The following is a 24986-nucleotide window of genomic DNA, read 5'->3' as shown; positions in this document are numbered from 1 at the left end:
GTACACTCAAAAAAATAAAACATTAGATTTACTTAAAAAAGTTATGTCAAGTGGTTCCACACAACTGCTTTAAGTAACTTTTAAGAAATGTTGTTACTTAGTTTGAACTCAATACTGTTAAGTTAGATTTACGTAAGTGTATTGGCTAAATGTAACTTAATTGCAATGCTTAGCTGATACTTATCTTTGTTGCTTTAAGCCTACATAACTTGTTTAGGCAATATCTTTGTAATACTGTTACTTAGCTGGTACATAACTTTTCTGCTTTAGAAGGACATAACCTGGTTAGGTAGTATCTTTGTAAAACTGTTATGTAGCTGCTACATAACTTTGTTGCTTTTGAATTATATAAAATTGTTAAGTAATTTCTATTCAATACAATTACAAATAAATCATTTACACTGGTTACTTCCATACAAAATAGCAAAGTTTCTTAAAAGTTACTTAAAGCAGTTATGTGGAACCACTTGACATAACATTTTTAAGTAAATCTTAGGGAGATCTTTTAGGAAGAAATGAAGACAGCACCCAAATTATCAAACACAATCCTGCCTTTAATAAGCACATTCAGTGCATATAAAATACTTTTTTCCAAGCACAACAGCTTAACACAAAGTGCAATCAATGCAACTTGTTACAAATTCCAAGTGAATATTTTGTGCAGAAAATGTAGATCAGTATAAAGTACTAACCAACTTGTCGTCAAACTAAAATGATTAAAAAAATGATCCAACAAAGTCCTGTCTTTACTAAGCACATTCAGTGCATATTAAATACTTGTTGACAGACCGAAAAGACTGTAGCCGTAGCTTAACACAAAGTGCAATCAATGCAGACAACTTGTTACAACTTTAACTAAATACTTTGTGCATAAAACAATATTTTACTTCAAAGATCAGTGAAGTGCTAACCAACTTGTCTTTCAACTGGTCCAGAAAGCATCCAAATTATCAAAAAAAATCCTACATTTTACAAGACGTTTCAGGAATTATTTTCAAACACTGATAAGCATGAAAGAGCAAACTAAACTCATTTAAAACAGTGAAAATTGGCTGTTTTGTTCAAAAACTGTACTGTAAAACAGTGCTACTCAGTTTTTCAAGTTATGGTTACATCCCAAGTTGCAGACAGCTGCCAAATGTCACATTCTTTGAAATATCAAATCACAGCGGCCTAACCGCTAAAACTTTTTAAAATGTCTGTCATTTTCTGTATGTTGTCAAGTAGCAGTAGAAGAAGTGCAACACCAATTTTTTAAGTAACAGTATTTTGCTAAAATGCAAATGAACATTATTGTTCTCCAAAACTGGTGAATGTTCCCAAGAAACAGTACTGACAATGAAAAAAAGTGTTTATGAACAACTTAACTATACCTGAACGTAAAGCATTCAAACTAAGTTAAGCAATAAGGGCCTCCCGCTTCCTCCTCTTTATTCAAGGAGTTTGTTTCTGAGCACTTGAACTTTGTTTGATAGCTTAGCATCAAGTCCCATCAGTACTTTCTGAAAAAACTCAAAAGTGTACCTGAGGTTGGATGGGTAGCTCATGTTTTAAGTGTAGATCAGGCCGAACAACAACACAACAGCAGTGGCAACATCAGGAAGATCTCTGAGCACAGCGACACCCTCAATTATGATACCAATGTCTTCTGCCGGGTCAAGGTCACGCTCTCCTTCTGGTTTGATGACGTAGATGCCAATGAGCGTCTTCTCCATTTCACTTTCGGCCTCATGGAAGTCCACATCCTAAAAAAATAAATAAATAAATAAATAAACATAATAATACAAGTTGCAGGGTTTCTTATCAATTAAAGGGATATTCCACCCAAAGTGGAAATTTGTCTATTACCATATTGCCAAGAGTTAGATAAGTGAGAAAAAAGCATTTTGTAACCAGCACAGTACATTTCTGATCTTATACCCATTGTTCCTGGTGAGCTCAATAATCATGTCGACTGCAAATGAAAAGTAAAAAGTAACACGACGGATTTGCAGGAGGAGGCGATTTAGACTTGGGCCTACATTACAGTTACGCCAAAGCACCCTGTAACCCGCCATGGCATAGCACTTGGATACAACAACAGTGGTTGAAAAAGCCTCTGGTTTCCATAAATAAACACATATTCGAATATCCATGCACCATGCAGCGGCGGCTTACAGTGTTGTATGTGGTAACCATAATGTATTCCCAAGTCTAAATCTACTCCTCCAAATCCTTCAAGTCACTTATTACTTTTCATTTAAAGTCGACATGATTATTGAGCTCACCAGGAATAATTCGTACCATTAAAGAGTCATTTGCAACCAAAATGCTTATAGTTCCCATTCACTCCATTTTTTAAATGCTAGGCAAAAGCAAATAGACTGCTGCCGGATCAGGAGAATTATTGCACTGGTTACAAAATTATTTTTTCTCACTTATCTTACTCTGGGTAATATGGTAATAGACCAATTTTCACTTTGGGGTGGAATATCCCTTTAAGCTGCAAAACAGTAGACAGCTCAGAGCGAGATGAGAGGTGTTGGTCCATCATCTAGATTACACGGCAGAACAACAAAGCAGAAAGACAGTACACTCAGCCCACATTACACCCCAACTGTAATGGCAAGGGTCACTCCCGCATAAGCTTGTGCTTTTATATCTCCAATAATGTTCTAATTTTAACTTTTTGTTATAATCTAGTGAATGTGTGTGAGGAAAAATTACCGTCAGTTAAATTTTTATTACTGGAAATTGTTTCTATTTGATTACTTGCCTGATATTCTTTGATCAAGCTGTTCGGATCTTCATTGAGGTAGACTGCAAGTCCTTTCAGCGTACACACTCTTCTCATTGCAACTGTGTCGTTCTGTAAAACATAAAAGCAAATTTGACTTAGCTAAACTTTAAAGACATTTTCAGTTAACTTCAGCAAAATAAATGTATATAATGCCAGGGGATGCCATACCCTGCATCTACAGACTTCCTAAAATCCACAAGGAAGCTGTCCCACTCAGACCCATAGTCAGTAGCATAAACTCAGCCACTTATAACATTGCTAAACACCTTGCTACCATCCTTGCTCCTCTTGTGGGGAACACCCCACACCACATCAAGAACTCCACCGACTTCACTGACAAGGTCCAGAAACTTACCCTGGATCCAGATGAAACCATGGTGTCCTTTGATGTAGTCTCTCTCTTCACTTGCATACCCACCACGGAGGCCGTGGAGACTGTCAGAAAACGACTACAAGAAGACAGCTCCTTGGAGGACAGGACCAACTTCACACCCGATCAGATTTGCACACTGTTAGACCTCTGCCTCACCACTACATATTTCAAATACAACGAAGGCTTTTACAGACAAAAACATGGCTGTGCCATGGGCTCCCCCGTGTCACCTATTGTAGCCAACCTTTACATGGAGGAAGTGGAAAGGAAGGCTCTTGGCTCTTTCAAAGGAAGAGTACCCAGCCACTGGTACAGATATGTGGACGACACCTGGGTCAAAATCAAGACACAAGAAGTGGAATCCTTCACTGCGCACATTAACGCTGTGGATAAAAACATCAAGTTCACCAGGGAAGACACAAAGGACAACTGTTTGCCTTTCCTGGACTGCGCTGTGCACATTGAAGAGAACGGCAAACTCAACATCGAAGTTTACCGGAAGCCCACACACACGGACCAGTACCTCCTCTTTGACTCCCATCACCCTTTGGAACACAAACTTGGAGTAATTAGGACCCTACACCACCGGGCAGAACATGTTCCCTCTAAGCCTGAAGGAAAAAAGAAGGAACACACACATGTAAAGGAAGCACTCAAAACGTGCGGCTATCCTAAATGGGCGTTCTTAAAGTCAGCAAAGAGGCACAGAAAAGAAGACCAGACACCAGCGAGGGAGGATAAGAAGGACAGACGCAACAACATTGTCATCCCCTATGTAGCCGGTGTATCAGAAAAACTTAGGAGAGTTTTCTCCAAGCATGACATCCCGGTGCATTTCAGACCCAGCAACACGCTCAGACAAAAACTGGTTCACCCGAAAGACAAAACGCCAAAACACAGACTTAACAATGTGGTGTATGCTGTACAGTGCAGCGAGGAATGCCCAGACCTCTACATTGGAGAGACCAAACAGCCACTTCACAAGCGCATGGCACAACACAGAAGAGCCACCTCCACAGGACAAGACTCAGCAGTCCATCTGCATCTTAAGGATAAAGGACACTCTTTCGAGGATGCCAATGTTCACATTTTGGACAGAGAGGACAGATGGTTTGAAAGAGGAGTGAAAGAAGCCATCTATGTCCACTGTGAGCGACCATCTTTGAACAGAGGCGGGGGTTTACGACACCAACTCTCTGCCATCTATAATCCAGTTTTGAGATCCCTTCCCAGACGCCTTAACGCCCACTCACATCCTGGGCCATCTGACCTCAGGAATTCGCATGATAAGGTGGGGCCAGGTTTCACAATGAACACACCCGAAACTCTGGCTGATTGGGACCCACACCCAGTTTCACACCTTGGCTCAGGCGATTAGAAGATCATCAGGGGGTCCTTTTGTCCCTCTGTGGGGGGATACTCCCACTAGGTTTATATCTGGGACTCTCCACCATTTGACCTTAGAACTGAAGAAGCTTCTCGGATGAGAGGTGAAACGTCTTCAAGTAACTTAAAGAAGTCCAGACGCTTTTCTTTGCAAGCTCCTTTGACTACGATGACCTGGATGACTGAGAACCTTCACAGACATATATAATGCTTTGAGAAAAAAAGTCCATGACACACTACAGAAGAACAACAAAATTTAAAATAAAAAAAATTAAGGAAAGAAGGAACATTATCATTTGAAAAATGTGACGAGCAAAAAAAGGTAACCACAGGATCCCAAAAAAAAAACAGAAACCCGACCAAAAACAGCAGCATGAAGAATCCAGTGAGGAAGAGGATGAACAAGAGGTCACACCAAAGCCAGCCTGAACAGAGGATTTTTTTTTTAAAGTAAACCACTGAGTCCACTGATCTAAGGCTTAGGAGGAGAGTTCCAGAGTTTGGGGGCCACAGCAGCAATGATCTGTCACTTTTGGTCTTTAGACTGTTGTGCACTACCAGGCTTTGATCACTGGACCTCAGGGACCTGCTGGGGGTGTTGGGACTGAGAAGATCTCCATTGTATGATGGTGCTTGTCCATGTAAGGCCCTAAGGACCAGAACCAGGATCTTGAAATGAACCTTGAAGTTGACCAGCAGCCAGTGACGCTGGAAGAGAAGCGGGGTGACGTGGGTGTGTTTGGAGGACTTGAACAGGAGGTTTTGCAAGGACAAATGAAAAAACAGTTGTAGTACTAAGCCAGGGTTTCCCATAACCCTGGTCCTCAGGGCCCACTGTTCTGCATGTTTTCCATGTCTCTGCTTGAGTTTGGGTCACTGAACTCGTGTGTTGCCCAGTGTGTCACGTCTCTAGAGTCCTAAGAGTGTGGCATGGGCAGCCGTGTGCGACGGCCGAAAAAACGCACGGTGTGATCCCGGCACAAAACAACCAACAGCAGAGGACATCCAGGACCACAATCTGAATATTACAGACAACACCAACAAGTACCAGATTCAAAACTGTTTGTAAGGTAAAGCATGTTGGTGCAATAGCTTTACTTTTGAGCTGATTTTATAAGACAGACCATCGCATCATTACAGAGTGATAAATCCGAATCTGTGAGCCGCGTAAATGCGGCAAGGCGCAAAGGTGAAAAGTGATAAAACTCGATTCTGATACGTTTTGCCTCGTAGTAATATTGCCGCTTGAGTCCCTCACCTTTGTTCGCTGAACGCACATCAAGCGTTCTTGTCACAGAGGGAAGTCCCCCGTAGTGGAGCCAGAGCAGCGCGCTGCCTCGGTTGACAGCAGAAGTAAATAACACAGGCAGACCATGGGCTGCTCAGCTTGTTTATGATCAACTGGACGGACGCAGTGATACTACGTTCTTTTGGCCGTTAAGAAGACAGATCGCTCGTCTGTTTAGGGACAGTGAGAGACAGCCAGCGGTTCAATTGAGTGGTAAAAACACTCGCAGAGCGGAGCGTGGAGCGGGAGAGACAACAGGTGAGCTCCAAGCTAAAACTACTGTCTGTTTACCATGGTCGCTGCAATTGACGCTGAATGCGTGACCCTGTACGTCACATGCGGGGGGGGGGGGGGGCGCTCAGAGACCTCCCTTTATCCTGTCTTGGTTTGAAAGGTGCCTGATGGCAGTTTATTCTAGCTTCAGCTTTTCTACTGTAAATGCCAAAATTCTCCCCAGGGAGCCGCGGCAAATCCCGTTTTGGAAACGCTATGGTCCTGTAAAAACAGCTTTTAATTCTGGCAATTTTTTTTATGAAGTATCCAAATCAACTTAAAACTTTATTACTGTGACAACACTATCATGAAAAGGACAAAGAATAAACAATCCCATAATACCAACATTAAACTTTACCTTACAATAGAAGGAGACAACAAAATCATATGTATTAAAAGAGGGAATGAAGCATTCAAAAAAATTAATTCCAAACCTCATCAATTGCAGCCATGATTTCTGTGATCTTGCGTCCAGATGTTCCTCCCTTGTTTCTGAAGACTTTGGTCAGTTTGGTTGTGTTGTTGTCCAGCTGTGCCATAAATGTGGATGTTAGCGGGACCGTAGTGATGCGCTGGAATTCAGCATTTATCTGTAAAATAAACAAATGTTTAGCGTGATGGGTTTAAAATATTGCATGTGGAGTGCATTTGCAGATCAACTGATTCAGTTACCTCACGTGAAGAAAAAAGAGCTGGCCATCGGCTTTTAAAGTCAGCTACGAAGGGCATGTCCTGAAGAATTTCTTGCCTCCGGTGAGGAAAGGTTTGGGCCATTTTTGCTTTGATGGTTTCATCATTGTTCTTCTTCTTGAACTCTGAAAGCAGCACCAACCTTTCTTCTTCCTGACTCTCTCGGGTTTTTCCAGCTGGATAATCAGGGCAGAAATTCACCTCCGCTCTCCTGGGTTTCTTGACTTGGTTGGGATGCACATTACTGTTCCCTCTTCTTTTGAGAGAATTGATGACCAACTCACTACACCCTAAGTTCTTCAGTTTTCCACGATAGTTTGACATTTTATACTTCAAACTGATCTTCCATGCAGAAAATCCAGTTTCTGAACCCTTCTCTTTCAAGCATGGATGCTTTACAACCAAAGCTTGGCAAACATCACTAAGATTGCTGTCTGAAGGGTAAGCTTTGTACTTCATAATTTCTGAAGACAAGCTCTCTAAAATGTCAGACTTGAGCTTTGGTTTTAGGGTTAAAAGTGTTCCATTGGCTTGGAATTCCTGGTTGCCTTTTGTCAATTGCAGCTCTACATCGAAGCTAAACTCAGGTATGCGAAAGTCCAGTGGCCAGGCTTCTGATCGCAGCGTGGAGTTTGCTGAGCTTGAGGAGCTTGATGACCTGGATTCTGGCGATGACAGTATATCTGTGTCATAATCAGGGTTGTGGCCAGAGCAGGGGCTACCCAAGTTAAATGAGGACACACTGCTTTCATTACTACCAGTGGATGTTTCTGGCACACCTGTTTTAATCACTTTTATTTTGTCCATGTCTTTTAGATCAAATGTGGATGTCATGTTAAGGAACTGATTAAAATCTGTGTCCATGTACTGCAATCTGAACTGTTCAGAAACTCCGCACTGATTTTCAATCTCCGCTTTGAGCTCGTTAACATTCTTTGGTATCCCCAAAGGAAGGGTTAACTTGAGTGCGTTGTTCTCCCCCAGGATTATCAGAAGCTTTGTTGGGGCTGTCATTTCTGATGTCCCAATCTCCAACTGTTACTCTAAAAAAATAAGTGCAAGAACATGAGCAGGTGGTTCCCAAACTTCAGTACATGTTACAATGGTGAAGCAGGTATTTTTTTTAGTGGTATTCAGAATTTTGCAGCACAATTTTTTTTCTAGTATTTTTACAAGGCTTGAAACATATCCGAGTAGATTTAAGTTCTGGTCCAACTATTTTTAAGAACCAAACTTTGAGAAGAACTGCTATACAGCACAAAAATTAAATCGGCAACATGGACATTAAAATTACCTGAACAGTGTATGTATCTCTTTAATGTAACCATGCGAGAAGCTCCGACTTGGTAGTCACAAAGTGGATAACAATCCACCAGATCCTCATGTGCAACAAGAGAAATTTCCTTTGGAGATGGGTCAATTGTGAAGGATCCATAGTGTTCAGTGTACCACGAGCTCAGTTTTTTTACTATAAACACCAACGAATCTGCCAAAATACACATCTGCAGGATTTCAGCAAACTCTGGCAGACCCCCCAGTGATCCATGTACTATTAACATGCCCTTCCTGTAGTAGATGCCCGCAACAGACACACTCTGGGCAAGGCTAACTACAGCTGTGTCAGGGTACTTTTCAGCAAGACAATGTGCAATTTCACGTTTGAGAAGTTCTACTGGGACTGCCAAGACTCGTGAAACCTCAAAAGTGGCTTTGCTACAGCCTGATGAATGCATGTAATGGCCAATCATGAGCTGGTGTTTGGTTGACAAAGACAGGGTTATGTTTTTGAAGCAGTTTGTGTGTCTAGCAACTTTTTTAAAAAATGTGTGCTTTGCCTCAAATCTGATTGTCCATAATAAGGCAAGTGGACCAAAATGGCGAATTATTGAGGGATAATGAGCCAGAAAGTGATGTTTTGGCAATGGTCTTCTATCTGGGCATACTTCTTTGTACCTTTGATGGTGGTCTAAAATCTTACTCTCCAGGTATGCAACTGAGTCACTGTTATGAACAGGACACACAACAAGCTCAACAATATTCTTCAAATCTAGTAGAAGTTCCCAAGCTGGTTCGTTTTCAGGTATGTGTTGTCCAATAATAAGTGGCAGAAGTCTTAGTAAACACCAATTTTCATGTGCATTGCCACCAACAGTTTTTTTACTAAGAAAATTGTGAGGCAATTTCTGAGGGCGATTAGTCTGATCCCCTCCTTTGTAGGGAAATGACTGAACAAGTCTATTTAGATTTTCAAAAGTGATGTACTTCTTGCCTATTAGTATTCGAAGGCACTCAGCTATCTCAAAAGGCACAATACCTTCAAAAAGGTCATGTGCAAGATCAGGGGGGAATCCTGCAGTGACCTTGAAGAAAGACAGACTGTCTGCCAAGACACACGAGCTTTTCACACCACAACAAGCTACCCCTGTCTCACGTGCAGTTGCTATGTGTACACGATGGAGCTCCTCAGTTCTCAGAGAAAAGTCACTATTTGTAGCTTTTGATTCAATCTCTGAGCGTGTAGCAGTACAAAACCTGCAAAAGTAATCTCCAGAAAAACTTTCCACAAAACCGGCCAATCCATGGGCTCCGAGGCTGTCTGCCACTACATATTGGACAGTGCCTTTAAAGTTGACCCCTAAATTGTCAATGAACACTCCCTGCTGCTCTAAAATGACAAGGTCTTGCAAAAGTGGCTCAAATATTTTTGGATAGCCAAAGGTCCTAAGGTCCTCACTTTTGCACAAGAGAGCCAAATAAATAGAAGAGAGGGATGAATGACTACCTGGTGGCAAGTTACCTAAAATCCAGTAAACTGAGCAAAGTTTATGCTTTTTCCGTGATGTCCCCAATGGATTGCAAATTTCGAAATCATCAACATAAAGACAAATAGAGATTCTTAGTTCACCGCCTGAGAAAAACTCATTATTTTGAAAATGTAGACCATCTTTATATGATGTATACTTTTCCTTATTTACAAAAGGATTCTGATTGTGGCTAGTGACAAATTTGTTCAGTATGTTTTCTTGTTTAAATATCTGCTGTAATGATTTTAGAATAGGAATATACTGAAAGGTCCTCTTGCTTTGGGAGTCGAGAATGTATTCAATTGGATCAATTACTTCAAAATGTTTTCTGTAATACTGTCTGCGTTTGAAGGCAGTGGCAAGTGTGCCGTCCTTTTCTATGGCTTTTAACAAAGGGTTAAAAGAAACTGCCTTTGTCAGTTCTTCAATAACAGGCTGGTCTAGACAAAGGTTATGATTCTTGAGTATGTCTACAATTACTTGATTTGTCAAAGGCACTGATGCACAGCTTATCAGGTAGTGCAATTCTGAAAGCAACTCGTCAATTGCCATGCTGGGAACATGAAAATAGTTTTCCAACTTAAGTAAAAGAGATGCAAAATTAAGTTCTATTACATTTGCCAAATCTTCAGTCTCACTTGTAGTTGTATCGTGATCAATATTTGCACTTATGTCCTCTTCTACAATAGTGTCTGTACTGTCATCAGCTGATGTTTGGCCTACAATAGTGTTAGCAATACCGATTTTAAAGTCTTTTAAGGTATAAGGATTGTGTTTCCTATTTCGATGAGACTTGAATGTACCATAGATATTTGTTTTGAAAGAACAACCCTCAAACATGCAATGAACAGTCTCGTTACATTTTAGATGGTTGTTAATGTGAGAAAAATACTCCTGCTCTGAAGCTATGTTGCAGCAGGAACACAAATGGCAGTTAAATATTGCCAAACTCACAGACTTGTCTAGAGTTCTTTGGGTATGTGATCTGCTTAAGTGGCTATGTAGAGCATTCCATGTTTTGAAAACACAGACACAATCAGAATAGGCACATGGATACTGCTGTCTACTATGAACTAACCTGTAGTGTTTTAATAACAGAGCTCGTGATGACACCACTTTTTTGCACAATTTGCACTGCCACATCAACGTATCTGGGGGAGAAGCACAAAAGACATTTTCATTACACTGTCCCTGAAAAAACTAAATAATTTGCACATTGTTAATGTTTCATATTAATCAGTTTTATTTTTAATATTGTATGCTACAACAATGAATTTATTGATCTACATCATCACCACTGCATATTGTGTAAATGTGTGTGTAATCTGACATTAAAAGTCGAGTGAGAAATCCCATGGACATTGTACAACATTAATGCAGTTCATCTTACACCAGCTTACTAAATGCTTTCTGCAAGCTACATCAAAACGTAAGCTGAAATATTAGACAGAAAATACACCCTAACCTGTCTGCTAGCGAGGAGCGCTTCTCCACTGTTGTTGGCTAAAGTGCAACGCAGTCAGGCGTCCGAGTATAAACTCGGCGCGAAAGTGCGTGCCGGACCGAATGCGCTGCCTGTACCGACGCATACCGACGCTAGCGCTACACTACATTTGGGCTGAAAACAGAGCTTTGCTATTGCAATGGAGTCCCCTCCAAAATCATTTGGAAACTCACGTGCAGCAAGTCCACGTTAGCAAACCTTTACCGGGCAAAACCCTGCCTGTACTCTTTTCTTAGTAGCACTTGCGACATTAACTGACGGGTGAACATATATATGTAGACGGGCTTTACAAGAAAAATGACTTCTTACCTGATTTTTGGACAAAAATGCGGCTGAACCAGTCCACATGGCGAAGAAAAAGCAAGCTTGAGAAAGAGGGTGGTGCGCATGCGCATTGGCCCTTACTTAGGCGGGCTCTGCACGCAGCAGTATGTGCAGAGGGACAAACCTGTGAATTTACTCAACAATGTTACGTTGACACAGTTCAATGACTTTGTGTAACAACAAAAAGTAACAACATTTCATTAAATTTGCACAAACACTTTAAGAATTTTTGCAAAATCGAGTTTATTAAGAACAAACAACAAAATCTACTTTAGTAAAAGCAGAGATAGGCTGAGTTCATTTTTTTGAGTGTAGCCATTTTACCCTAATGCTGGGCATACGCTGTGCGATTTTTGGCCCATTTTGAGACGATTTTTCAGTTGTGTGACCGTTTTGGGGGTCGGCCCGAGTTTCACCTTCATCGTGTGCGCTTCATCGTGCGCAGTGTGAGCCTCTCACACTGCGCACGCGCAAACATAGAAATGAAAGTGAAAAACGGAGAAGCATAGCAGTGCAGCGTGTGATCTGGACACAAGCGATGATGTTTTTTAGTAGCAATTTAGCAAAGTTGACAGAGTGGGAGAGAGAGAGAGAGAGCGAGCAACAGATTTTCTGTTATAACCTTCATGTTATGGACGCACAGTGTGAGCACTCAGGTCGCATCAGAGCATCGGGCCGTATAGTGTGAGACCCTGCATCGTGACCTACGAACTTCTAACCCCTGTGAGTCAATCGTACAGTTTGAGCAGGAGCTGAATAACGCGACTGAAAAAAATCACACAGTGTATGCCCAGCTTAAGGAACATAGCTGACTTTACAACAGCAATGCTCTAAAATTGGTAACATATATTTCAGTTACTGGATGTTGAACTGAAGCTAAATCAACTTGAATTCTTATGTCACGTTTGCCATGAGGCAAAGCAGGACTAAAGTTCAGGACTGCTTCAATACAATGAATTTATTTACAGTGAAAAAGCGTGACAACAATCCCAAAAGCTCTATTCCACAGCAGTGTTCCACAATAACTCCTGATCCCAGGAGGCAGTACACAGGAAAAGGCAGGTAGGTTTCCTCACAGATAGCAAGAGATACATATAACACCAGTGCCAGGGATACACTGACTGTAGTCATTCAACCATTCAATACTGACTAAAGCTCAGGCACTCCCCTAAGTAGTCGCTTTTAACTAGGTCATCACAGGCAGATGCATCATTGCCAGCAGGTGTGCCATACCAATAGGTGGGAAAACTCCACTGAGTCCTGCTGCTGCACAAAAACCGGCATACCCACATAGAGACACACAAACAGACGTAAAAACAAACCGGCATCGAGGAGGAATGAGGCACAGAGCATTTGATTAAGGGAAAGGCAGAAACTGGCCGGTCAGCACAAAGAGGACAGAGAGATCGTAACATCTTGAATCTTGGTCTGGATGCCAGTCTTTTAGATACTTCACTAAATTAAAACTACTAAATTCTTTTATCTGAAAAGTATACTAGCACACTAGCAACTGTGTCCAGGACAGAAACAACTACATTATACTGCTAAGGTAAGTCAGGTCCCTGACTCCTATTTCTACCGTCTGACCTTCGTTTTGATCTCAACTAACAACCTGAAAGGCTTTGTGACTGTCTCTTGTGAACTTATTGTCCTATCACTTTGATATACTGCAACCATCAGCCTATAATTCATTTCAGTTGAATTATATTTATATAGTGGCAAATCAACGCATCAGTTGCCTCAAGACAGTTTCTATTGTAAGGTAATGACAATAATACAGAGAAAACCCCAACATTCAGATGAACCCCTCAAGCACTTGGCAAAAGAGGGAAGGAAAAACTCCCTCCTAGGGTCATAAAGGGGGAGTCATTTCCTTCAACAGGTTGAGGGTGATGGGAGAAAGACAGGACACACACACAGGAAAAAACACACTGTGAAAGAGAGCCAAAGATTACTAATAACTAATGATTAAATGCAAAGTGATTCATAACACAAAGAGAGTGGGAGAAGAAGAACCACTCAGTGTATCATGGGAAGGTGCCAGCAGCTTAGGCCTACTGCAACATAATTATAGGAGGGTTCAGGGTCACCAAAACTTATTCAAAACTTGTGTTAGTTCCTGCCTTAGTAGACTGGTCTGATGACAGCTAGAATACTAATATAAAATAAAAACAATGTTATGCTCCAGAAACTGCTCTGAACCATACTTTAAATTTACAAAGACTCAAATGATTAAATTAGAGGGGAAAAAAGCAGCAGCATTGATTCAGAGGCAATGAAATATGAAAATATAAAATATGTAGCAGCCATTTCAACTCATTCTTTCCTACCTTTGCTTTCATTTTCCTAAAATTCTGAGATTTAATATGATCTTCACAGAAGATATAGCATGAAAGGATACACATTACTTCCTATTTCTCTGCAGTGGTCACAAGGTTTTCAAAGGGTTTACAGCAGGTGGTTATCAAAAATCACATTGATAACATGGAAACTGCCTTCCCATATCAAAGGTCAGAGTGATACATTTCCTTTCTGATTGGCTTGAAAAAAATCACAGCCTCTGTCACTCATGCTCCATCTCCTCTGTAAGGTAATATTGATATTTTGCTCAGTCTGAAATCAATGACCTGTCACGCCCCATTAGGTGAGATAGGAATGCTTTTTTGTCCTTTGCAGACTGTTGCCGGGTCTGGTAGTGAGTGTCTCTGTGATGCATGCTAACAATACAGGTCTCATGGGTCCTTTGTGGTGACTCAAGGTCAGAGGGAGATCACTGGGGTCTTGGATTAACTGCCCTCCGGAGGTTTTTCATCTTTGTGAAACAGAGAATATATACTTGCGGTTTGACCTTGGGAAGCTGTTTTCTTCCCATCAGGTTCCGACAACATTTTCAAGGCTGTGGTCAGTGGCTTCATGTGCAAGGTAAACGTTGAGAAAATGATCTGGCAAAGTGAGATAAATTGTCCAGTTTTTCTTTTCCATTTCAAACTTCTCACAAGAAATCCCTTTGCAACAGTAAAGGCGTGTACGTGTCTTACAAGTGAACAACATACACACATTCTCATATGAATCTATTGATTGCTTCACTTGAAAAATATGAGCTGGGAATTGTGCCGCCCTGTTCTTTGTTCTGAGGCAAGATGTCTGTAGAGTGTAATATGACGAAGGCGAATAGTAAGACTCACCAGACATTCTGTAGAGGATCAGTTGTTCTTAAAGGATCAAGTGTTTGCCAAACATGAAAGCGTTTTAAGATAAATTTTCACAAAGATACTCAATCTTTTCTTCTTTCATATTTCTTTTGTGGATTAGTTCATTTATAACCAATAAACCCTTGCAGCTAATATATCCAAGGAATTCAGTGAGGATTTCAGAGAAGACTGTTTTTTTAACTGATGCGTGTCTTGATGTTTTACAGCCAGAATTTTCTTTCATCAACTTAAAAGGAAATCTTGGCACGACATGAGTTGTTACCACATGCAGTAAGACAATTGTTTCTTTTTATTTTGTTTCAGAAAGGATTAATAGAGACATCGTCTCCACAATCTCCCTCATGCTGGTCCATAGCAAAGCTTTTCAGTATTTCATGACTTTTTGTTTTTTCCACCAGTCGCAATCACTGGTGGACGTGCAGCGAGGCCGTATTGGCTCCACAGAGTTTGTCTTTTCTTACGCATCTTCCATCTTCTTTTTCTCTTTTTGAGGTAAAAATGTTTGGAGGTTGTTATGATTGCCAACAGAAACCTGATGCATTTCGCCAAGTACACTTTAACAGTCACAGTTAGTGCTGGAGAAGATGCCAGTCCTTGTGTCTGGTAATACCAACAGTAGGAAATGTCTGCTTGTCGTGTTACATTTATTGATGTGATTGCCATATTGGAAACTGGAAATTTAAAGTTTTTAAAAACTGCCCCACAAAAACAATCTGAAGTATTTTAAGTTTTTAAAAAGGTGTATATGGACATACAAGTATCTGTCATGATCCTCGGGTTTTGTGCATTTTCAGTTTCTAATGAATTTCTGACCTCGAGTTTCTATCCAGGTTTGTTTTGTATCCTTTGATGTTTGGAGTTTTGTATTCTTATTTTCACATACTCTGTTTTAACCACTTCCTTAGTTTTGTTTCAAGTATGTGTTTGTTTAAGGCTGTAGGTGAGGTGGAGGAGTCGGTTTGGGGCCTTTCACACTAGAGACCCAGTTTTAAGATATACACATCACTTGCATTTTAAATACATTAGTAATTACAAATATGTTATTTGTTTAGGTATTAAAGAGTATTTGGTTAGGTTTAGAAAAAATAACCAGGTTTATCTGAACTTGCCACATGTTTTAAAATGCTGTGGCTCTCTGATTTCTCTTCAAAAAGGTATGCACACAAAATACAGGACAAAAAAATACATTTCAAATTGGAATGCAATACTTTCAAAATTGTGATGACTGACTCACACACACAAAAACAGAACAATTTGTGTCCATGAACATGAAAAGAACAGATTCTTTTTTTCGAGACTATTTTACAAACTGCTGTAAGTCCAGGTTGTTCCAAAACGTTCATGGGAAATAAAAAGTGGTTGACGTTTATGCTCATTCCCTGAGATTCTGAAGCTGGCAGGTACGAGAGCCTGGAAGCAGCACCAGTGTTGCCTATATCTGCAGGATTACTTCTCCAAGGTCAGAGCAGTTATCTTTCCCCGTTTCCTGTCCTTCTTACCCTCCACTTTTCTCATTTTCTACTTCTGACCAGAAGGAGAGTCTTAGCTGTGAGGGGGGGGGACAGATCAGGTTGTTATTCATTATGGTTTCTGACTGATGATTATTGCAAGAAAAAAACTCAGATGCCTATCTTCTTGTAAAGATGCCACATTATTTATAATTGGTTCAATAAAAATACTCAATTTGTTACTGACATTGTCAGGCAATGGAATGGGCAGCCTGCCAAGTATTTTATTATCTAATTGATATATGAGGGAGTGGAGAAAGAGCCCCATGTAGTCAAGGCAAGATGTAGATAAGGGATATGCCAGTAGTATCTGCGTGTATAAATAATACGGATGATCTGATATCGTCGTGTTGGTGTTGTTCCTGGAACAACATAGTAAATGTTGTTTACTATGTAACAACAATGAACAAGTGACCATTGTTCATTGTTGTGACGTTATTCTTTGGCGCGCCAAGCCATTCGTGCATTTATGAAATTCCAATGTTGCAAGGGCAATATCAATTCTGCTTAGCGTTTATTAAAGGGTCAGGGTCCGTTGATCGGCGGACAGAGGCGGTTTCTCGCAGCTTAAGTACAGTTTTTTGTTTTACGGCGGTTTTTCCCGAAATCGCAAAAGTATGACGTCACAACATTCTGATTGGTCACTTGCAATGTTGATCCTGGAACAACATTTACTATGTTGATCTGGGAACAACACCAACACGACGATATCAGATCGTGCAAATAATACACTACTGTGCAAAAATAGTGTATTATTAGTAGTAGTGTAGTATACAGTTAAAGTTTTCCGGGCTTTTTGAAGGTCTATCTTGTCTAAAGGTTCTTTGGACATTGGTTACGTTTTTATTCATTTTCAGTCCAGTCTCATACCTGACCATTTTCTGAGGAAGGCTTGTTTTTGTTACAGTAATCAACTCTGCCCTATAAATCATTCAATCATAAAATAGGCACCTGACTCAAGGGATGTTCAGTGAAGGATCATCAGAAATGGTTTCCATGAAAGGTGGTCAAGAAGATATTCTTAAGGACAAATGAAAATCAGTGAAAGTGGTTCTTATGGAACAATTAATGCACTGATGAATCTCACTATAGATAGTGAGTGTCTCCAACCATCTGTAAAACAATTGGAGCCTCTGACATGGTTTGGGGCTGCATTTCAGAGAGATGTGTTGGGGATCTTGTCAAAATTGATGAATACAGAAAAGTACCATCAGATTTTGATTCACCGTGCAATACCATCTGGAAATCCTCTGATTGGCAGTGGCTTCATTTTCAGCGTGACAATCATCCCAAACACACTGCCAATGTAGTAAAAGCACATCTGGATAGAAAAAACACACAGTGGAAGACAGCAACACAGAGGCTGGCCTCCTCCAGAGTCCCTGGTTGCTAACATCCAAAGTAGACCTTTGAATGTCCTTCAAGAAGGAAAACTATTCCTGAAGACTACTTAAAGAAATTACAAGAAAGCTTGCCCAAGAGAATTCAGGCTGTGTGGAAGAATAAAAGTAGTTATATGATATTATTACTGCCTGTGTACATCACTGGTTCTGCATGCAGCTCCTAACTGGCCATACTGGTATACCTGAAGACTTTTTTTTTTTTTTTTTTTTGAGGGGAGGCGGAGGGGTGGGGGACATTATTGTGAAAAATCTGGGATCACTTTCTATTTTTGACAGATTGGTTGTGATGTCTAATGTTTGGGTTTGTGGACCACCAGATTGATGCATTTTAACAGCAGACAGCAGCATATGTTGGATTTACTCCTGTCAGTCATGTGAAATCACAGTATGCATTTTAGGAAATAATAAAGGGGAAAGGATGCTGAAGAACTGTTACCATAGGTTTTTTAGTCATACTATTACTCAACTCCTGTTAATATTGTACCAAGCTGTCTCGTAGAGGAATACTTGATGATGATTGGTAATTTATTTCAAACATGTAAACAATATACAGGTACATTTAGAAAAGAAAATAAGAGAGAAAAAAAATACTATACAAAAAAATCAATACATTTCAATATAGCTGCCGTTCTGATTAATTTACATGTTGAAAGGGAGTACTTGAGAACTGAATGAAGATTACTTTAGATCATGTGTGAGAGTAGAGGCTGGTGAGATAAGAATCAGTTCTGTCTGGACCAGACTGCAGCTGCCACATGAAAGCAACAGCGGTTGTATTGATAAAATGGGTAATGGGTAAAAAAGATATTACAGATAAAAACATTTTATGCTCTGTTACAAAAAAACGAACATCAGTGTAATATGTGATTTAAACTATGTGTTGCAATTGTTTATGAAGAACAAGCTCCAGTTCCTGCCTTTTATAGCACACTAGTGCACTGCATTGCCTGCTGTCAAAGGCATGTTGGCATCAGCAAAGGTAGATGTCACAGTCACTGGAGGTTTATTTAAAAAAAAAAAAAAACAGCTGTAAAACCTTGAGGTCAAAGAGGAGTGTTACATAATACATGTGGTCACAATTTTTTGAGGTTTGTGAGATTAATATTTGTTTGGTAATTAAATATTTGGTTGCTGCCAAATATAATCTGATAAAAAAATCAGTGTCTGACTTTCTATTATTGGTTCATAAATTTATAAAACATGGAATGAGAAGCCCAACAGTGTCTTTCAAACTGGTAAACCAGCATTCAAGAGGAACAAATTCCTAAAGATCAGAAGGAAACAAAGTCATGAATTAACAAACTTAATTTGGATTTTAATTTTACAAATGCACTTTTTTTTGTCACATTCACTGAAAAGAAACCAAATTGACTGTCCCTAATACCTCATTTCTGTAGGCAGCAAGTTGACTGTTGCTCTTAAAATAGGAGTAACATCAAAGCTTTTCTCCCAGAAGCTTGCATGTTAAGCCTCCTGGGCACCAGCTGGTCCCCGGGGTCCTGGCAGGATGACAGCCAATAGGCTTCTTCCCAAAGCCAATGCACTTAACAAGCTATTAAATTCTGACTCTGCCTCCTATAAACATACAGTGTCAATATATGAGAGATGCTGACATTACTACACGTATACAAAACAAAGGGGAAAGCTTTGTACTTTTATTAGAAAAAATATAAGTACAATAAAAAAACAGGGATGCAAGTATACACCTCATGCATCGTTCTCTACATCTAATATGGACTAGTTGGGATTTTTTTCGGGGGGGGGGGCAAGTCAGGACTCACCAGCTTTGCCTCTGCATGTTATTTCAGTCCATGAATCCCGAGGTTCTGAACTGATTATGATACGCACTGCTTGGGAAGGAAGGAACTTGATATGTATCGAACAAATACAAAGATACAGGTACACAGACACACATTCCCTTTCATGTTTCGTCCAAACTGTCTTCCCTCCCATCTTGTATTACAACGCATGGCTTCTTGCAATTTGTTACTATATGAGGGTCATCCATAATTCAGAGAAATTTGCTTGGAATAGCAGAAAGCATGTTTTTTTTTGGGGGGGGGGGTTCATAACAAAGCCAGAGATAGCTGAAGACCGTCGGGGCCTGGAGCAATTCCAGCAGTGACCTGTGTGCTGTTTTCATCTAATGCATTGTCAAAACCCAAAGACAGTGGTTTGAAAAATACAATCTAAATGTATGAGCTACTGAAACTACTAAAGGGCAACAGTTCATAATCAACATCCATTCAACTCTATTGTCAAAAATCCACCAGTCTCAATCAGTATGGCACTTTTAAATGTCCGCTCTCTGTTGAACAAGTCTTTTATTATTAATGATTTAATTTTAGATAATAAACTTGACTGTTTATTTTTAACTGAAACATGGCTGGGTTCGGATGCACCAGTTGTTCTCACTGAGGCCTCCCCACCAAATTTTAATTTCTCTTTTTCTATTAGAAGTGGTAAGAGAGGTGGTGGGACTGCATCTTTGGCCAACAACACAATCACCTCCAAACAAATTTTATTTGATCATTTTACCACTTTTGAATTCCATGCTATTGTTTTCAGCAGCCCTCCAGTTTTATCTGTCACAATTTATAGACCACCTAAAGACAGCGCTGCTTTTATCAAGGAATTCTCAGAATTTTTAACAAACATACATTCAAAATATAATATGATAATTTTAACCGGTGATTTTAACCTGCACATAGATAATCCTTCTGACCCTGCAGCAAAAGAATTCTTAAACATTCTTCACTGTTTGGATTTTACCCAGCACGTCACACAGCCGACTCACAACAGAGGACACACTCTGGACCTGGTCATCACCCATGGGCTGTCCACTAGCGTGTCCTCTGTTGTTGACTTGGCTGTCTCTGACCACTACTGTGTGTTTTTTAACATCACCGGTTTTATTCAGCGGGAGACCTCGGTGCGAACTGTGAGGAGGCACTATCTAACCTCTGAAGTGGCTGCAAATTTTACCAGGGTTTTAGACGAATGCCCCCCTGTGATTTTACCTGCACCCTGCGATTTGATTTTTAATCATTTCAACAGCAAACTGAAGAAAAGCATTGACTCCGTTGCTCCACTCACCACCAAAAAGATTAACGTAAAACATGCATCACCCTGGAGAAACGAAGAAGTCAAAAAACTCAAAAGAAATTGCAGGGCAGCAGAAAGGAGATGGAGGAAAAATAAAAATACTAACCATCAAATATTTTGCGAGCAACTTAAAATGTACAATAATACATTAAGGAACTCAAGAAATTCATACTTCGCCAAAATAATCAGTAATAACAAAAATAATCCCAAGGTCCTCTTTTCCACCATAGATCATTTATTTAACCCTGATTTTAACAGCTCCCAAAGAACCCCCACAGACTCGCTCTGTGAGCAGTTTGCAGACCACTTCAGGGGAAAAGTCAGCGCCATCAGATCTGATATTTTATCTAATCGCGATATGTTTGTAAACACATCTGAGGGCTCGATTGTACCTGAGGAGACACTGGACAGCTTTGTCCTGGTTAATGCTGAGAACCTTCAGAAAGTTTTCTCCACAGTGAGACCCACCACATGTCTTTTAGATCCAATCCCTTCTTCACTCTTTAAAACACTTTATGGATTTTTTGAGGCTGAGCTTTTATACATGATGAATTGCTCTCTTCAGTTGGGTGTCTTCCCTGCTGCCTTTAAAACGGCGGTGGTGAGGCCCCTTCTGAAGAAGAGCAATTTGGATTGTAATGATTTTAACAACTACAGACCTGTATCCAACTTACCATTTTTAAGTAAAATCTTAGAAAAACTTGTTTTTACTCAGATTAATGACTTTTTGAATGATAGACAGGTCCTGGAGATATTCCAGTCTGGATTTAGGGTGAACCACAGCACAGAGACTGCTCTCCTAAAGGTTCTAAATGATCTTAGATGTAACTGGGACTCCCAAAAGCTCTCAGTCCTGGTGCTACTGGATCTAAGCGCAGCCTTTGATACAGTAGACCACGTTATTCTTTTAAACAGACTGAAACACATGGTGGGCCTCTCTGGTGCTGTACACAACTGGTTCACTTCCTATCTCTCTGACAGAACTTTTATGGTGAGTATGGATACATGCTCCTCTAAGATCCATAAAATGACATGTGGTGTGCCCCAAGGGTCAGTTCTAGGCCCTGTACTTTTTAATTTGTATATGCTCCCTCTCGGCAGTGTCATCAGGAGGCATGGAGTGAACTTTCACAGTTACGCTGATGACACTCAGCTGTACATCTCCGTGTCTCCTGATGACACCAGACCAATGGATGCCCTTTTTAACTGTATTTTAGATATAAGATCTTGGATGGCAGAAAACTTTTTACAGCTTAACCAGGACAAAACTGAAGTTTTAATCATCGGTCCCGAGGCTCAGAGAGAGAAACTCTTGTCTAAATTAGAGGCATTTTCACTATTTCCTTCGCTACAAGTGAAAAACCTGGGTGTTATTTTTGACTCTGAGCTTGGTTTTATCCCACATATTAAACATGTAACCAAAATTGGATTTTATCATCTAAAAAATATAGCCAGAGTCCGCCCTATTCTCTCTCGGGCCAACACAGAGATGCTGATGCATGCTTTTATTACCAGTCGCATTGATTACTGTAATGCCCTGCTCTCTGGTCTTCCTAAGAAGAATATTTCAACTTTACAACTTTTGCAAAACTCGGCAGCTCGTGTGCTGACGAAGACCAGAGGGCGGGCCCACATTACACCGGTTTTAGAATCGCTGCATTGGCTCCCCGTGTGTTTCAGGATCGATTTTAAAGTTCTTTTATTGGTTTTTAAATGTCTTAATGGTCTTGGGCCTTCTTATCTCTCAGATCTGCTTTTACCATATGAACCCTCGCGGACCCTGAGGTCCTCTGGTGCTGGCCTTTTGATTGTCCCTAAAGTCAGGACACATACTCACGGAGAGGCAGCTTTTCAGTGGTATGGTCCTCGTCTGTGGAACAGCCTGCCGGAGGAGCTCAGGGCCGCAGAGAACGTACATGTTTTTAAGAACAGGCTCAAGACCCACCTTTTTAATTTAGCTTTTACTTAGCGTTTATTTATTTTATGCTTATTTATTCTATCCTGTTATTCTATTATTAATTTAGGCTTTACCTAATATTTATTGATTTTATTCTTATTCATTTTTTAATCTTCTTACTCTATTTATATTTATATTTATATTGTATCCCGTTCTTATTTATTTTATCATTTTACCCTGTATATATCCTATTGTGTCATATCTCCAGTGTTTCCTCGGTGGGCGCTCTCTGCACCGGGGCTGTGATCGACCGTGGCTGCTGGGTCTCTGGGGGTCCTCTCAGCCTGGCTGGGGGGCTCCTTTGCCTCCCTCCTGCTGTGTGCCCAGCCTGGAGGCTGCAGTCTGTGACCGGCTCCCGGTGCAGACGGCTCCTTGTTATAGTGTTTCCTCACTTGGCTCATGCGAACCCAGCCCAATTTTTACTCTTTAAGTGTGCGCGCGTGTGTGTGTGTGTGTGTGGACATATGTGTGTATTCACATCATTTATGTTAATGAGAGTGTGGGGAGTGAGTTGGAGGGTGGGGTGGGCTGCTTTTAACTATGTAAAGCACTTTGTGCTACATTTTTTGTATGAAAAGTGCTTTATAAATAAAGACTGATTGATTGATTGATTGATTGATTGATTCTAGAAAAAATACAAATACAAATAAAAAAATAGATCATTTTTAACCTAAAATGTGTTTTAGATTAAACACAAGTGATACAGATTGTGTCATTCAAGAAATACAAAGAGTTTGGACTTTATCGATTGCTTGATAGAAGTTTGCTCGTGCTTTAACCAGGGGGTGGAGGATAGTGCATGCTGTGAAAGAAAGGCTGTAGGACCTCTGCTGTCCCAATATTGTGTGGGTGGCTAAGTGCTGATTCACAGCAAATCATCATTGCTTTCATCTGATGTGAAGTCATGCCAGGGCTTAGGGTGTAAGACTGGCTATCCAGCAGCATTGATCAACACTTTGTGCTGAATACGCGTAAAGTGTGTGTATCTGTGTTTTAAGGGGATTAACTAATTTGATCTATTTTTTTCTTGCAAGGGTAGGTGAGAGAACAGATTGTGAGAGTCTCCTGTTATCCATCACAAATACGTGTGACACTGCAGGGGTCCAGTTAGTGACTGTTTTTACCCTCTTTTGTTCAAGGTGTCAGCATAATGCAATGACAGAAGCTCTTCTGGGTTCTGTTCTTAATGCTGCACAGGCAGGATTCTTTAGAAGGGTTGTAAATCTGGGCTGCAGTCTGGTACTTAAATGCTAAACAAACTGTTTTAGTTTCCCTCTTCAACTCACCTGGAACTCACTATCATGTGTCATTATGTGACATGCTTTTTATATGGATGCACAATGATCCTATTTTGTTAATAACTTTGGTGTCATTTTCAATATAGTGGCATCATCAGGTCAACGTTTTCATTTGTCTACTGCTTTATTTCATGATCTGGGACTTGCAAAACTAAGGTTGTTCCGTTCCAAGGAGAGGGAGGAGAAACATGTATTTTAGGTTCTTCATCTAGATGTGTATCCACCACCTTAACCTTTATCTACCCTTATTTTGAACCCTGAATACTTAGGGAATGCTAACATGCCAAAATTACAGTGACACACTACAAAGACTGGACAGATTTTCAGCCTATGACAGGTTGCTGAGTCTGTTCCCTTCCATTTCTTGCTTCTCTGAGCACTTAGCTAGAAGTATTCTAAAGAGCAGACCCCTTGGGAGCTTTGTGCCTCGACAGATTTGGCTATTTCTGTAATTTTTGTAATTATTTCAGTGAAGAAAAAAAAATATAATATTGTGTGTATATATATATATATATATATATATATATATATATGTGTATATATATATATATATATATATATATATATATATATATATATATATATATATATATATATATGTGTGTATATATATATATATATATATATATATATATATATGTGTGTATATGTATATATATATGTATATATATATATATATATATATATATATATATATATTACATTATTGTTTTTGGGGTTTTTTTTACAGTTCTTTAGTTTAGAAGCAGAATAGCATCACCTCTTTTTTTAACACCATGAATTTATAAAATTATGAGAAAGTAAAAGTGAAAACCTGAAAGTATGTCCTTGACTCATTGAGCACCGTAGAGGAGTTCAGGCAAACAAGCATTAATATTATATCAGTCCCATTGTTACTTTCTTATTATGCCTGAGAGAGTAAGTGGGTTGCCATGGAGTTTTCATACAGAGGGAACAGAGAGAGGAACGGCTTCATGGTGCACAACCCTTTGAATTCAATGTTCCTCACATGTGTTCACAGTGTGTGCAAGACTTCGGCACTGCTCTCAACTGAAAACTTCTGTTTCATCTTTGGGTTATGA

The 24986-nt window shown here is 40.0% G+C and overlaps 1 protein-coding gene across 1 annotated transcript; it reads right to left on the bottom strand.

Moving 5' to 3' along the window:
- Positions 1–533: 533 nt before the first annotated feature.
- On the bottom strand, positions 534–11538 carry LOC146388668 (uncharacterized). Its single transcript, XM_084926114.1, has 6 exons — positions 11407–11538; positions 10672–10744; positions 6772–6948; positions 6534–6689; positions 2756–2848; positions 534–1745 (listed from the first exon to the last, which is right to left on the bottom strand). Exons 1-6 carry the CDS (start codon positions 11490–11492, stop codon positions 1551–1553), a joined length of 780 nt encoding a protein of 259 aa, XP_084782240.1. The 5' UTR covers positions 11493–11538; the 3' UTR covers positions 534–1550.
- Positions 11539–24986: the final 13448 nt, after the last annotated feature.

This window comes from Perissodus microlepis, chromosome 4, assembly GCF_051167445.1.
Source record: "Perissodus microlepis isolate ML-2025 ecotype Zambia chromosome 4, ASM5116744v1, whole genome shotgun sequence".
Taxonomy (NCBI): Eukaryota; Metazoa; Chordata; class Actinopteri; order Cichliformes; family Cichlidae; genus Perissodus; species Perissodus microlepis.
The sequence above is the reverse complement of the archived record's forward strand: the minus strand, read 5'-3'. Positions and strand labels throughout refer to the sequence as shown.